The sequence below is a fragment of the Corvus cornix genome, chromosome 1 (genome assembly GCF_000738735.6).
Source record: "Corvus cornix cornix isolate S_Up_H32 chromosome 1, ASM73873v5, whole genome shotgun sequence".
In the NCBI taxonomy this organism is placed as follows: Eukaryota; Metazoa; Chordata; class Aves; order Passeriformes; family Corvidae; genus Corvus; species Corvus cornix.
The window spans coordinates 44,610,963-44,625,519 of record NC_046332.1 but is presented as its reverse complement, the minus strand read 5'-3'; the positions used below and the strand labels follow the sequence as shown (position 1 = coordinate 44,625,519).

General features: G+C 45.4%; 1 protein-coding gene across 3 annotated transcripts; it reads left to right on the top strand.

Annotated features, from left to right (window-relative positions):
- The first annotated feature begins 1,288 nt into the window (after positions 1-1,288).
- GJB2 (gap junction protein beta 2) lies at positions 1,289-5,846 on the top strand. Of its 3 annotated transcripts, none has more exons than XM_039564936.1 (2): positions 1,289-1,440; positions 3,470-5,846. In XM_039564936.1, exon 2 carries the CDS (start codon positions 3,492-3,494, stop codon positions 4,167-4,169), a length of 678 nt encoding a protein of 225 aa, XP_039420870.1. In that variant the 5' UTR covers positions 1,289-1,440; positions 3,470-3,491; the 3' UTR covers positions 4,170-5,846. The 3 variants fall into 3 exon arrangements, with proteins under 3 accessions (XP_039420870.1, XP_039420857.1, XP_039420861.1); XM_039564923.1 differs by having other exon boundaries at positions 1,289-1,494; XM_039564927.1 differs by having other exon boundaries at positions 1,289-1,500.
- Positions 5,847-14,557: the final 8,711 nt, after the last annotated feature.

The following is a 14,557-nucleotide window of genomic DNA, read 5'->3' as shown; positions in this document are numbered from 1 at the left end:
GTACTAAGTGTAACACACAGAGCTTTACTTCAGTATACAGTAACAAACACAGCATTTTCAGCAGTACTTTACCTACTTAGACAAATTTTTATTATTTTTCCTACACATCCTTTTTAACACAGCATTCATTCCTGGTAGGATTTTTTGTCAGTGTTTTGAAAAGCCAAGACTCTTTACTAAGTTGCAATCAAGCATCATTTAATAGAACTCATTCTTGGTTGGATGCTTTGGGTGAAGTGCAGACTGTGTGAGGCAAACCCGAGCCTGAGAGCAACACTAGGTATACTTCACAAGCGAAGCCCAAGGTAAGGGCTTGTGGTGCTGATGCAAGTAATTCATGCCTGGCTGGCTTGGACTTTGTCCACAAAAGCTTTCCTTAAAGATGGGGCTTAAAGGGTACTATAATAACAAGAAACTTTTGTTTTGTTTTGTTTTTTTACTGTGAACAACAGAGCTCAATCGCCAGACAAATAACACCTAGTGACAGATCTTCACACGGCAAGTAATTCGCATTTGAGTCACTCTTTACTTCCTGCTAGATTACTTTTTCCCACAAAAACAACTTTAACCCCCACTCCCTTTGCGCAGTAGCAGTGGAATCAAGGCTGTGCACCCTAGTGAGGATTTCCTTTTCAAAAGAAAAACAACCATCTTACTTCTATCCTGCCCTTAGCTGCCTGATGGCCTTGTCATCCATACATCTGGCTACCAAGATCCATTTTTCATTATCAATTCCTTAGCTAGTTTACCTATTCCTTGTCTTCCAAACTCAGGACTTCTAAGAAGGTCTCTGAGGTTTCGTTCTCTAGCTCTACCTCACCATAGAGAAAATCTATGGGAGCTACGTTTTATCTGACCATTGACCGAACTTTCTCACGGTGACGATTTCTTCCAGCTGCCACGGCTCTGGGGCAGTTTCGGAGTGTCCCGCGGGACTGGATTTCCCTCCGGGACATGTCCTCTGCCAACACTTGGCAATCAATCCCGGTGCAGGGCGGTATTTGCAGGGTACCGGGTCCGCTCCGCCCGATGCGCGCCCTCTGTTCATGGACGTCCCGGGCGAACCCGAGGGCGCTCCGCCGGAGGGCACCGTCCCCAGGCCCGCTCCGCCCGCAGCCGCTCCCGCCCCGCGGGCACGGCAGAGCCCAGCGCCGGCGGCCCCGGCTCAGCCCCCCGGCCCCGCCCCGCCCCGGGTTCCCACCGCCGCCTCCACGGGCGGCCGGAGGAGCGGGGCGCGGGCGGGGGCGGGCGAGGGGCGGGTTAAAAGCGGCGGCAGGTGAACGGGGAGGGACCTTAAAGCTCTGGGGCGGCAAGGCTGGGGGTGCCCGCTCCGCAGGTACCGGCGGACCTGGGAGCGGAGCAGTGCGGCGCCTGTCGCTTCCCGCGTGTCCTGCCCGCGCCAGGAGAGGGTCCGGAGCAGCTCTCGCGTGTCCTGCCCAGGTGTGCCACTGAAGGTCCAGAGCGGCTTCCTCGTGTCCTGCCCGGCCGTGCCAGGTGAAGGTCCGGAGCGGCTCCCGCGTGCCGCACCAGTGGGATCGGGATTGTGCGCCCCTCCGAGTGGGTGGCGATCCGTGTAGAGTGCCCGAGTGGGGCTCAGGTCGGGGCGGTCCCGGCGGGGCTGCGCTCGGAGACGAGCACTGCGGGGCTGGGGCAGGCACGCCGCGGCCCCGACCCCCGGCAAGCCGTGCTTGGGCGGGCGCTGTCAGCCCCCAGCCCCGGGACTGGCGGGGTAGCGGGCCAGGGGCTGTGACTGCGGCCGGCCGGGACTTTCGGACCGCACAGCCCGTCCCGGGAGGAGCCGTCGGACCTCCGAGCCAAAGCCGGTGCTTGCCAGCTGTGCCCGCTGACAGGAGCGGACGGCAATCCTGCCTGCTTGCCACCGCTGAAGGCTCGCAACCCCGCGGGAACTCGGCGGGACAGAGGTCGGCGTGGAGGGAGGGAGAGGCTGGGATACAGCTACTAACCCCAGAGTGGAGATTTGGAGTGGTTTTCAGTAATGGAGTCTTGGTTGGCAAGTTGGGTGTCCGGGTAGACAGGCTCCCTACGGCCAATTGCAGTGTTTCTGTCGTGGCAGATGAGCAGGGAGAAAAGTTTTTCCCCCCCAGATTTTCAGCACTGATTCAAAACTGCAGTGTGAGACGGCATTTGGAACCTGTTCGGTTCAGCGATATGCACTTCCAGTACTTTCCTTCAATTCTGATTAGCCTCTTGTGAAGGTTTCATTGACTATATTTTAATGACTATGCAACAGACATGAGGAAATTCTTACCAGAACGATGCAGGTATCTGATCATAGCCTGCAGGTTAGATCAGTGTAAAACGTTGCATAAAATGATGCCAATTTCAGCAGAGACAAAGCATGAGAAGTCTCAGGAATTCCAGCCATCTTCTCGAAGTTGTTTTTTTTTGCCTTACCCAATTTCACCTTTCCGCATCACAGTAAATCTGACCTCTCCCTCTTGCCTCCAGGCTCGTCCGTACAAGCTAGGCCCTCGTACCACGGGTATGTGCTGGGGCACGTTTGTCCTTTGGTTGCAATGTAGCTACATGAGGGTAAAAAGTTCTTTTCTCTTTCTGCTGTGTGAGAATGAGAGGTTTTTGTAAGCTTTGGCCAGTGTTGCGTTGCAAGGTACCACCTCTGTCCACAGCACACAGCCAGTGCCAAGAGGAGACGCAGCTCTTATCCATGGCCTTGTGTGGCTTTCCCACACAGCACAGTTCAGTCTAGCCTTGAGAGATGATGAACCAGCTATGCAGGTTCCTAGCTTGGGTTTCAACGTGTTTTGTCCACTTCAGTGATAGTTTCCAAATGGCTGCAATCAGTGAAAGCTGAGCCCTGAGACTGAAGTCTGAACTTCAGTAAAACTTGCTTTCAAAAGGGGAAAGAGTGTGGATTTTAGTTTTTAAAACTAAAAGGAAAACTGAAAGGAAAGCTGAAATGAAGCTTCTCTGAAGTTTGACTATCTGTATTCTGCTGGAGTGCAATGGCATCTAGAAAATCAACATAAACTCTTTAGAGCTGAGGGCTTTTTCTTCTCAACTCTGTGACTCTGCTTGCCTCCTTTTTTGGATGACCTAGCAATAAATGTGGAAGGGCAGGCTCTGCTCTATCCACCTTTGCCTGCTGGTTTGTGCCATACAAGCATGTGACCCTGACAGAGCTGGCTTGAGGCTTCTCACCAGTGTTGGCAAATTCAAACGTTGTACTTTTGAGATTAAGGGCCTTGTCTGAGCTGCAACAGAAAGCCTTGGAGGCCTGCTGGAGGTGTCTGGGTGGAGCGAGGACTTCTGCTGAAGAAGGCCAAGTAGTACTTACCTCCGAGACAAAGCAGCTCAGCCTTCTAGGGCTGTGGTGTTGGTAAAGAAACTCTGTAAAAAAATACTAGAGGCAGTTCTCTTTTTCAGAGGTCTAGATCTGATTTTTCACAATTTAAAAAGTGACCATTCTGTGTATTGTGTCATCCTGCAGGTAGAAGGACACAGAAAAGAAGATGGACTGGGGAACTCTGCAGGCTGTTTTGGGAGGTGTAAATAAGCACTCCACCAGTATCGGGAAGATCTGGCTCACAGTCCTCTTCATCTTCCGTATCATGATCCTGGTTGTGGCTGCAGAAAGAGTCTGGGGAGATGAACAGCAAGATTTTGTCTGCAACACACTTCAGCCTGGCTGCAGAAATGTTTGCTATGATCACTTTTTCCCCATCTCTCACATCAGACTCTGGGCCTTGCAGCTGATCTTTGTCTCCACACCTGCGCTGCTTGTGGCCATGCATGTGGCTTACACCAGGCATGAGAAGAAAAGGCGGTTCAGAAATGGTGAGAAAATTGATATTGAAGAGCTAAAAAATGAAAAGATTCACATTCGGGGCCCCTTGTGGTGGACATACACTAGCAGCATCTTCTTCAGGATCGTCTTTGAAGCCGTCTTCATGTACGTTTTCTATTACATGTACGATGGCTACCAGATGCCTCGCCTGGTGAAGTGCGATGCTTGGCCTTGCCCCAACACTGTGGATTGTTTTGTTTCTCGGCCCACTGAGAAAACCACATTTACTATTTTCATGCTTGCTGTATCTGGAATCTGCATGATGTTGAATCTGGCTGAGTTGTGCTACCTAGTGATAAAAATTTGCATGAAAGAATCCAGGAGAACAACAGTTTTGAAATAATTCCCCAGTTTCAGGATTTACTGGCTCCCCATTTCCCTTAAACTTTCTTAGGTGTAAGAAAACAATAAACAATATTTTCACACTCAAGAAAAAGGATAAAAATATGAATGTTCATTTGTGTTTTAAAAATGATAGCCTCTCTGGTAAGCTGATGCAGAGGCAGGTTTTAAAGATCATAAGCTAATTCAATATTCCTGCATCCACAATTACAGAGAGCAGCCTTCTGGCACTAGCTTCTTCAAGTATGCCTACTGCTGGGATCCTGTTGTCACTTCAAAAAGTGGGAGTGGAAAGGACCAGAGAAGGCTCTAGTGCCCAAAGGAGATCCAGGAATCACAAACACACTGTTGGCTCAGATGCAAGCCAGTAACAAAAGTTTTTGGTTTAAAAGTGGGGTAAAGGATTTTTGCGGCATATTACAGCTTTTGAAAGGAAGAAGACAGGGAGGTGATTGTGTTTGTAGTAGGTGTCCTCTCTAAGTAATCTGGAGAGCAAGGAGATGGTGTAGGAACACAGATATTCTGGCAATGCATGCTATCAGCTTTGCTGGGCACCAGCATCTTTTTTTGTTTCTCATCTTCTTGCCTGCACTGAGAAGCATTTCCTTAAGGGTTGGGGGTGGCCAGTTTCAATTGCCTGTGAATGCCATTAGGTCACTGCTGCCTCTCCATAGTCACAGAGACTGCAGCAGTGGGAGGAATGAAGTTCATTTTTCATTCTCTTGATCAGATGAAAAAAAGGAATGTCACCTCTGGGAAGGTGGAGGCAGTGCAATTGTCTTCCTCCTTCTCTTGTTCTCCCCCAATACTTTGTTAAGAATCTCAGTACAGCAGACTTTATCTGATGAAGAGACTTTTTACCACCTAACTGTGCCTCACTCTTCTGTACACTTTTAAAACTTCCTTTTTTCAGTAAAAACCAAGAAAAAAGCGCCTTTTTTTGTTCTGTTGGTTATCCAAAAGAAGTGCTTCAACTTACAGCGTAATAGCCAGTGCTCCTTCCATTGCTCCTTTTATTCTGCCTAGCCTGCACAGCTTTTCTTCATAAAACCTTCTCCCTATCTAAGGTACCTTTCAAATGAATTGAGCAAACCACTCCCGGTCTTTCCGACATTCCACATTGTGAGATTAAATCACCATTCCTTTTCTTAGAGTTGGTCTAGCAGGAATTACACACAGCTTGCAGAGCTAAAATAGCAAAGGGACCCACAAAGTTCACATTGCTGTGCTCCCATTGAACTCACTTCTAGAAAGCTGTTTCTCCTCCTTAGCTTTAATAAGCGGCTTTTCCCCAGCTTCTCAGCTTCTCAATTTGTATTCATCTTTTACTGTATATTTAATTTTGTCACTGTTGGAATAAACAAAGCTGCATGAATTAAGACCCATGACCCTTCACTGTGCACTGAAAGTGGAACATAAACAGGCTTCCATTGCTTGTGAGCTACATCCAGTGTTACAACTTGACTGCAGATGGAAATCTGTCATCTAAGAGGGAAGCAAGAAAACCATAAAAACAACACCATCCTCAGAACCATGAACAAAAAGATAGACCATCATTCATAATGAGCTGGACTGGAAACTTAGGCTGTGAAAACAACCTCGATTCAACTCCAAAGAACACAGTTTGGCACATATCAGGTTTGTGCTTAACACAGATCCTGCATTGTTTCATGTACAAGTACAAAGAGAACAAACTAGTCCCAGTGCTCTAGTATTACATTTCTTTTGTAACAAGAATTTTATTTTTTTTTTTCTGAAATTATAATTAAAGCACTCTTGTGTCTGTTTTCTGTATTACTTGTATGTGCTGTGTGTTACCTAATGTGTCTAATGAAAATCTGTTTACTATAATGGAAAATGTCTGCACCAATACTATCCTTAACAGCCAAGGGTAGGGTAAGGATTTTAGCCTTCTGCTGCAGGTTGTTGTTTCAATTGGTTACACTGCCTGTTATCCTGAGGTTTCCTGGGCTCCTAGTGGAAGGTCACATATGTGCTTTACTTGAAATCAAATACGCTACTTAAGACAGCCTTGCAGCTGGAAAAGGCCAGTGATACCGGCTCCATAGGGAAAGAGTTTGTTTTCCCCACCTACCTCTGAATTTAGCTGGAACTTGGAATGAGACACCAAAACTGTTAACACGCACACTATGAAGTTATCTTTAACTAGCAGTTTGACAACCAGATTATCAGACAGGCAAAAAAGATAGAACTGGGGAAAGTTTTTGGATGTAGCCTAGTGAGGGCTTTGGTCCAGGACTGCAACATCAGGCAATAATAGCTCTGAGATTTGTTTTCTGTGTATATTTAATTTGACTGAATAGCTGCTTTGCATGCGAAAAAAAAATCAGATACTTTGTAGGAACATGGGAATTGCACCTATTTCTACATGTGCTACACTGCTTAGCTGACCTTCTACTGATTGATTTCATACAGATTAAAATATATTGCTGTGTTGAAATTGTGTGTGTTCTTTCCTGAAATGCACTAGTAGTGTCTGCATTTCTGGTACTTGGTTCCTAGGCTTTCCTCAGAATAAAGATTGCAAAGCATGTTGAAAACTTAAGCAGCAAATCTGAGGTCATGACTGTAAAAGAGGCTGATTCCTCATTGTTCAGTGTCTAGTGTAGCCAGGATGTAAAGTGTCTAATAATGTGGTATCAGAACTGGGAAGTGTAAGAATGGGACTGTCTGAAATTATTCCTTGACTGAAATTGCCAGGAAAAACCACCATTGACTCAATCAGGTTAAACTTCCATCTAAAACCTTGAAACCAAAATGACAAATGTTTGTCAGAAGAGGAAGGAGGTGAAGGGAAGCAAGCTTCATTAGTAAGTCATGGACCCAGACACAGAAAAAATCCTAACTACCTTGGGAGAAAAGAAAAATCGGAAGTATAAATCTTCTGTATTTATGACTTCTGGATATAGAAGTACCTTTATTAAAGGTTTTCTTAGATAAAAATAAAAATATCCTTTGGTTGTTTACAGGTATTATGAGCCAATGTACTAAGTTGTATCTGATAGGACAAATATTAAAGAAATTATATGGTTGATACGTAGAAGAGCATTCCTGTACTATGGAGGTTCAATTCAAAATAGCAACTGTTAAAAGCTGCTTTATTTTGTAAAAGGTGTACTGCAGCAGTAAGCAACAGCTAAGATCACTTTGATAGAAACTAAACTTGGTGAAAATTAATCTGTTTTTTTCCCTAATTATAATTTCCTCACCTGAAAATTAGGCTAATGGGTTTTACCATGCAAAAAAATCACGAAGATTTGCACTGTATTTTTGGTCACCTGTTCTGATGTTCAGGACAGCCACTACCCTGACAGCTAATTACAGGTTCATTTTTCAACATCTTATTATCTACACAGTCATTTGAACCTGTTTGGAGGCAGTGGCAAGAGTAATGGTAACTATTTGAAGCTTAATGAGCTAAGACTAATGGTAATGACTTTCAAGACAGTTCAGAAGGTACCTACACTTTTGTCCCCATCTGACCAACCTAGCTTGTCACTGCTGTTTTCTCTTACAGAGTATATTTCTCTTCTGTAAAGCTGGCTTTGACCTGGGTATTTTCTAAATAAAGTTTCCTAGCCACCAAAAGAAAGTCTTTATAACCTAGATTTGGAAATGCATTGATCTTTAATTTGGAAGGCCCAGATGAGGAAACTAGTCACGTCTCAGACTCTCCACCTCTGAGAACATTCTGTGCTCTTGCTATGGTTGGTCCCCCATCCTACGACAGATTTAAATGTCAGAATTGGTCACATCATTGCACTTCTCCCTTTTTCTGAGGAAAAAATTTAATCACTGCCACTAACTCAGAGATTATTTCACATCTATCTGCTCTATGTATGTGAATAGCCAAATCCATTGTATTTGAATTAGCTATTTACTAAAAAATATTCTCTACAAGAATACCACCAGGTAGACAGATGCTTGCATAAGTCTTTGTGGTAGAGGAGTGATACAGCATCAGTATGATATACAGTTTAGGGAAGTATGTTTTCAGTGAACTGAGAGAACTTGCAGAGTTGAGCCACGAATTACTGCATGTTGTAGATGAATGTTTTGAACAGCAGCATATATTCTGTGTGCTGCTAAGAACCAGCATTTCGCTCTTAGCCTGGCACAGTCCCCAGGAAAAGGAATACTGCAGTGTGTGGTGCAGACACACTGGTCTGAAGCAGCTGGCATTTTTCGATGGACAAGCTGTGCTGGGCAGGTTTACTTGCTTATGCTGTTGTCACAGCTATTATGGCAATTTAGACATGTCAGCTAGGAAGGACAGTAGCAGGCTTAAAACTGTGTAAGTCGAGATAATGGAATCTGGTTTAAAAGTGTTCTGCAGATAATCTTCCACGGAGGTTCAATCTTTATGACAACACATAAAAACTCCCACACCACTCAGCGATCCACACATTAGCAGGAGGAATGATGCACTTCTGTTGTGATGATTGGAAAACTTGTTATCTGTTTGGTATCCAACTATCAACATTTCCTTTGTCACAATACTTGATTTGAAAGTATTATGGCAGTCCTGGTACACAGAATCAACCCAGACTCGCATTGTTCCTGAGTTTTCCCAATTGAAAGATAAAGGTGACAACTGTGTCATGTTCACAGGGATCAGAACAGTTTAATCAAGCATTGTTTGTTAAGATCATTGCAACAGGTGCCAGAAAAAATATAATTATTGTGTGGTAAAGATTTCAAACCTATTGTATGTTGCATCATTAGTGTAATGTCTGCTTACAGTTAGTCATGTCCCTGCCCGAGGTATTGCATCCTTTCCAAGGACTGAGTGTTTAATATACAGTTTAAACAGCTTCCACAATCTGCCCAGCACAGATAAACAAAACCAGTCTATTCCCTTGCCCGCATACATGCACACAGACACAGAGCAAGCAGCAAACTGACTACATCAGTCCCTCATTATTATCTGATAGAAGACTGAATGAGACATTGCAACATGGATTTGTCAGGCATAATTTCTGCCTATGCCATGATAGAAGCTTTTGTGTATTGCAGTAAAATAGTTATTAAGGACTCATTGTCAGAGCATCAGGATCCACCAAATGGGATAAACGATATGCAGCTGGGAGGAGCTGCAGGTACATGGGAAGATAAGCTTAGGATTCAATAAGATCTTTATCACCAAGAGAAATGGTTTAACAATAGCAGTTTCAGAAGGTAGGAAGGTCTAAGTGCTTCTATTGTGAAACATTAAGCATTTGCAAACTGTCATATGGAGACCTGTTCTGAAGCAAAGAACAGTTTTGTAAAGAAGAGCTGGAGTTTGTGGAAGATCATCGGTGGAACATGAGACAATAACATGATTGACTGAAAAAACATCATAGTGGTACCCATTAAAGGTTTGTCAAAACCAGGATGTTTGAAATTAAGTTTTCAGTCTTGTTAGCACCCAAAAGTCTATTTGCCAGTGCAGGGTTTGTCCAGCACGATCTCTGTCAATGTGATCCCTTTGTGCTTTTAGCAATTGTAATAAGACATTTGTGTGCTGCAGTATATTCCACCTAACTAAGTATATGAGGTGGCATTGTGAGTAAATAAAATTCCAATTTATATACGTGAAATTGGTGATGGAATTTTTTTTTTTCTCCTCAGCACAGTTAGTAAAAAGCTCCTTATGCCTTGGTTGTGTGTATCACAAAACAGGCATCCATCCCAGCAGGAGGAAGATGGAAACCCAGAACGCTGTTCAGTTTTGCTGCCCATTTCACTATATGTGCAAACATTGGTGACGTTCACTGAAGCCTGGTCTGCAGCCATGAGATTATTTCCCACCAATGGCATGCCATTTCTTGCTACTGATTTCTTCAATTCCAAAGACCTCGTGCAGCAGTTTGAATTTTGTAGAGAAATTTCTAATTTCTATTTCAAAGCAAGATGCCTATTGCTGTTCCTTTCTGTGGAAGGCAGTAATTATTTGAGACCTTTACAAATTCATCATACATGACACCCAGGTATATTCCTGGTAAAACGTACCATATTTGCTCTTATCCTGAACACAATGAAAAACAACATCCTTGTTTAGAAGCCTTGGTTGTGGTTTGGCACAACCAATTGCCCACTGGCAATACTAGTTTAGGGCATTAATACTGATGTCATTCCTTCCTGCTCATTCTTATCCTGTCTGTGTCTCTCTCCCACTCAACACGGTGCCTGCACTCCAGGACCTGCACTGTGCCAGCTCAGTTGTTTGCACAGCTGTGCTCAGCACTGGACTGGCCCACTGTTTTAGCTGATGAAGAAACAGATGTTTTGCTTTGCTGGATTGTTTTTCAGATGGATTAATTCCTTGACCTGCCTTACAGGGAGGCCATATGAACTTCCACACTGACAAGACTGTGGGGCAGTAGGCCATGGTGTTGGGCAAGAAAAGCAGCAGGGAGTGAGCGGAAGGGGTGGAGGGAATAGCAGCATGAAGTTATTTGCTGCTACACATGCTGCAGTTTCAAACCACAGCCTCTGGCTGTGTTTTCCTGAGTGACTGCTACTAGAAAGGCAAAAATCTTAAATGCCTGTTCTGCCTTTGCTGCTGTACCCTTCTGTGCTCTCTATTCACCTCTCCTGGCCCAGCTGCTCAGCTACTGGCCATCTTCTTCCTTGCTCCAACACAATCTTTCCTCAACTTCTGTATGAGTAGATTTAGCTCACTAACTCAGCAGTGAACTGTCGGGGTCTCCTCCCCTGCCATGGAGCCCTGGGAGAGGGGCCCTGGGCAGGAGGCACGGGGTTTCCCTGCCCCTGGTCAGCCTCATTCCCCGTTGGTTGGTTTGTGTTTCCCTGTGTGGCCAAGGACCCTCGGGTCCCGTGACTGTGGAGCTCCTGAGTACAGCCCCGGCCATGCGGCTGGAGAAATAAACATCTCTGAAACATCTACCACGAATCTGTCCATGTATACTTCTTCTCCACGGGACTCCTGGTTTGATATATGCATGTTACAGTAATCCCCGCTGCAACAACTGGTGTAGAATGTGGGCCGACACCGATCCCTGAGAAAATTTGTGAGTAAAATAACCACTCTAGACCTCTCTCTTCTCATCTTGGTTTGGATATTCTCTCTGGACTATGGAAGAATCGTGGGAAATGGGGCTCTCTGAGCCACAGAAAAAAAATGTATCTAGAAGTAAAAGGAATCCTTGAAGACCAAAACAAAAAAGTAATGCAACCGGGAGATCTAGAACATTTTTTCATCTGGCTTTTCAAAAGGTTCTCCTATATTTCTCGAGACTTACTTTTTGATATCGAACCTCCTGTATCCTGTGAGGGGTGTTTCTGGGACGAGATATGGGATAAGTAAGGGATCAAAGAGAAGCTTTCTGTGCATACCTTATAATCAGGGAAGCTCTTGAGGAGCATTTGTATGGTCCCATTACCCCTAAAGCAGAGGATCCTACTTCTCCCGTGGCCGAGGCCGCGCGGCCGCCATCCCAGGAGCACATGACTGCAGCCGTGCCGGCAGAGGTGCCTGCGCTGGATGCGCCCGGCCCCCTCGGGAGCGCGCGCCTTATCGCGGACCCCATCCCTGTCTCGGGGTCCCCGGCCACGCAACCATGAGTGAGGGAGCGATGCCGCAGGCGCCGCGGGTGCCGTGGGCCACGAGCAGCCAGGAACCGGGCATCGGCGTGGCAGGCCACTCTGAGCTACTGGCTCGGAGAGCCCTGCGGAGGGAGAAGCGGCGGTTTCCACAGCGACACGAGAAGCCGCGCAGCGCAGCGCCGAGCCGAAACGGGGCCGCTCTCAAAGCAGCGTGGAGTTTGCGGAGCGGAACCGCTCACAGGGCACGGAGCCAGCGGCGATGGCAGCGTGGGGCCGCGCAGAGCCCAGACACGCGTCGGAGCAGCGCCGCTCGGAGAGCGCGGAGCAGCCGCAGCGCGGGGGCCCGGCCGAGACGTCGGAGTCAGCGAGGCGGCGGCCACGCAGGACCAGCACCCACGACAAACACGCAAGCATGTGATAGGAGGAGTCATAGCCACGAAAGTCACAGGAATTGTGAAATGGTACAATGTAAAAAACAACTATGGATTTATAACACGAGATGATACAGGGGAAGATCTATTCATCCATAGAACTGCCATTAAAAGGAATAACCCTAAAAATTACCTGCAAAGTGTAGGAGATGGGGAAGTTGTACAATTTGATATAGTACAAGGAAAGAAGGGCTTACAAGCAGCAAATGTTACTGGGCCTGGAGGTATTCCAGTCAAAGGCAGCCATTATGCACAAAATTATAAACAATATCCATCCCAGCAACTTCCCTACCCACAGCCTACTTTCCCCTTTTACCCTATACCCAATATGAATCCCTTCCTAAGTTTACCCTATCCCCAGTTTATTCCTAATCCGTTTTTCACCCCATGGCTTCCCTATACAATTCCATTTCCCTACAATTCCTCTCCGATGCCGAGGGGAGGATGAAAAGGGGGAGGGAAGAAATTAAACCCTCTCCTGCCTCAGTTTCCCCACAAAGCATGCTCAGAGTTCTGTCTCCCTTCTGTCAGCCCTAAGATGTTCCACAGAATCTGATTGGACATTTAAAGACTCAGGAGGGTGGCTTGTTTTGTCTTGAAACTGTTCTTGCTATGTTTATCCAGTTGTTTTCATTCTCCTTTTATTAAAATAAAACGGGTGAGATGTTGGGGTCTCCCCCCCTGCCATGGAGCCCTGGGAGAGGGCCCCTGGGGGGGAGGCACGGGGTTTCCCTGCCCCTGGTCAGCCTCATTCCCCATTGCTTGGTTTGTGTTCCCCTGCGTGGGCAAGGACCCTCGGGTCCCGTGATTGAGCAGTTCCTCAGCAGAGCCCCGGCCATGTGGCTGGAGAAATAAACATCTCTGAAACATCTACCACGAATCTGTCCATATATACTTCTTCTCCACGGGACTCCTGGTTTGATATATGCATGTTACAGTAATCCCCGCTGTAACAGTGAACTATTTGAACTCTGCATTTTAAATTTGTTTTCTTCAGCTCAGATTTCTGCCAGACTTGTGGCAGCAATCAATGTGTTTCAAACACCAATATTTTTATTTCATATTTCTGTCTGCAGTGTCAGAAAAAAAATAGCATAACACCATGACAGAAGGATAGCAGGCATAATTCCTCTTAGGATTCTGCATGTCCTGTGTCTCTCTTTTTGAGTCTTCCTCCTAACAGATGCCTGGCTTGTGCAGTTATAGGTCTTCCTTTGCTACACCTTACATGGAGCTTTTGTTTTCATGAAGATGACTGGAAAGCATCTCACTGTTACGTATCCCAGAACAATCAGACTTTTCCTTTGTTCTTGTATTAGAAGACTTCCCACATTTCCAAAGAAAAGAACCAGAAAGGACCAGAGGAAGTTGGTTCTGGTGGGTGAAACACCAGCCTAGAGTCCCAGTGCTATTCTCAGAACCATATAATCTAGGACGAAATATTTAGTCTTCCTGTGCCTTCATTCCTAAAAACTAGAACTCTCAGTGTTGTCCTAAAAATTAGGAATAATAATACTTCCCGACACCAGTTCTTACGCTGCGTTCTCTGATGTGCTTGGCAGTAATGTCGAACAGAACAGAACACTAATCACTAACTGGTACAATAATAAAATAGGAGATCAAACTACAACTTCAGTCTTTTTATCGCCATGATATTTATTATTTAATTAATTCTAAAGTCCTTTGATTCATCCATGTAGAAAACAACCAGTGATTTTAATCTCACTTCAAGCTGTGCCTCTGGAGCTAGCAGTACCCTTTCCCAGCATTTAAATATCTTTAGTGCCATCTTCTGTAGGGCAGCAGCATGTCAAGTGCAATTCTCTTTATTGACATACCATACAGTGCCACAATGAGCTGAACTGACGGCATTTGTAGCTCTTTCTTTAGGCTGACTGCGTGGACAGAACTGCTGTCAGCACTGCTGAGCCATGTGTCACTTTGGCATGGCTTGTTTATGACTGATGACATGTACCACAGTTTAGGGGTCTTTCCACTAGACTGTGCTTGGATGCACAGTTATGTAAGAGTGATCCTCTTTTGTCTTTCAAAATAGATGTTTAAATTAGAACTAGCAAGGGGTAAAACGCTGTTTTGGATCAATATTGATCTGAAAAAATCCATTTTTCTTATTGGGCAGCATCTCAGGTTCAGACTAAGATCAATCAAGAAATATCTCCTTAACTTACGAGATCTTTTTATCATTTCACAAAGCTTGGTGTCTATTTTTTTTTCCTTTCCATGTACCTTGTCATGAAAACCCGATTCATCTAATCTTAAAAATACCTGCCTGACTGCTCTGTCTCCCCACTTCTTGAATTCACTTTGTTTCTGTGCCAGCCAAATAATGTACTGCTAAATATCTGTCTACATGTGGAACAGGGGT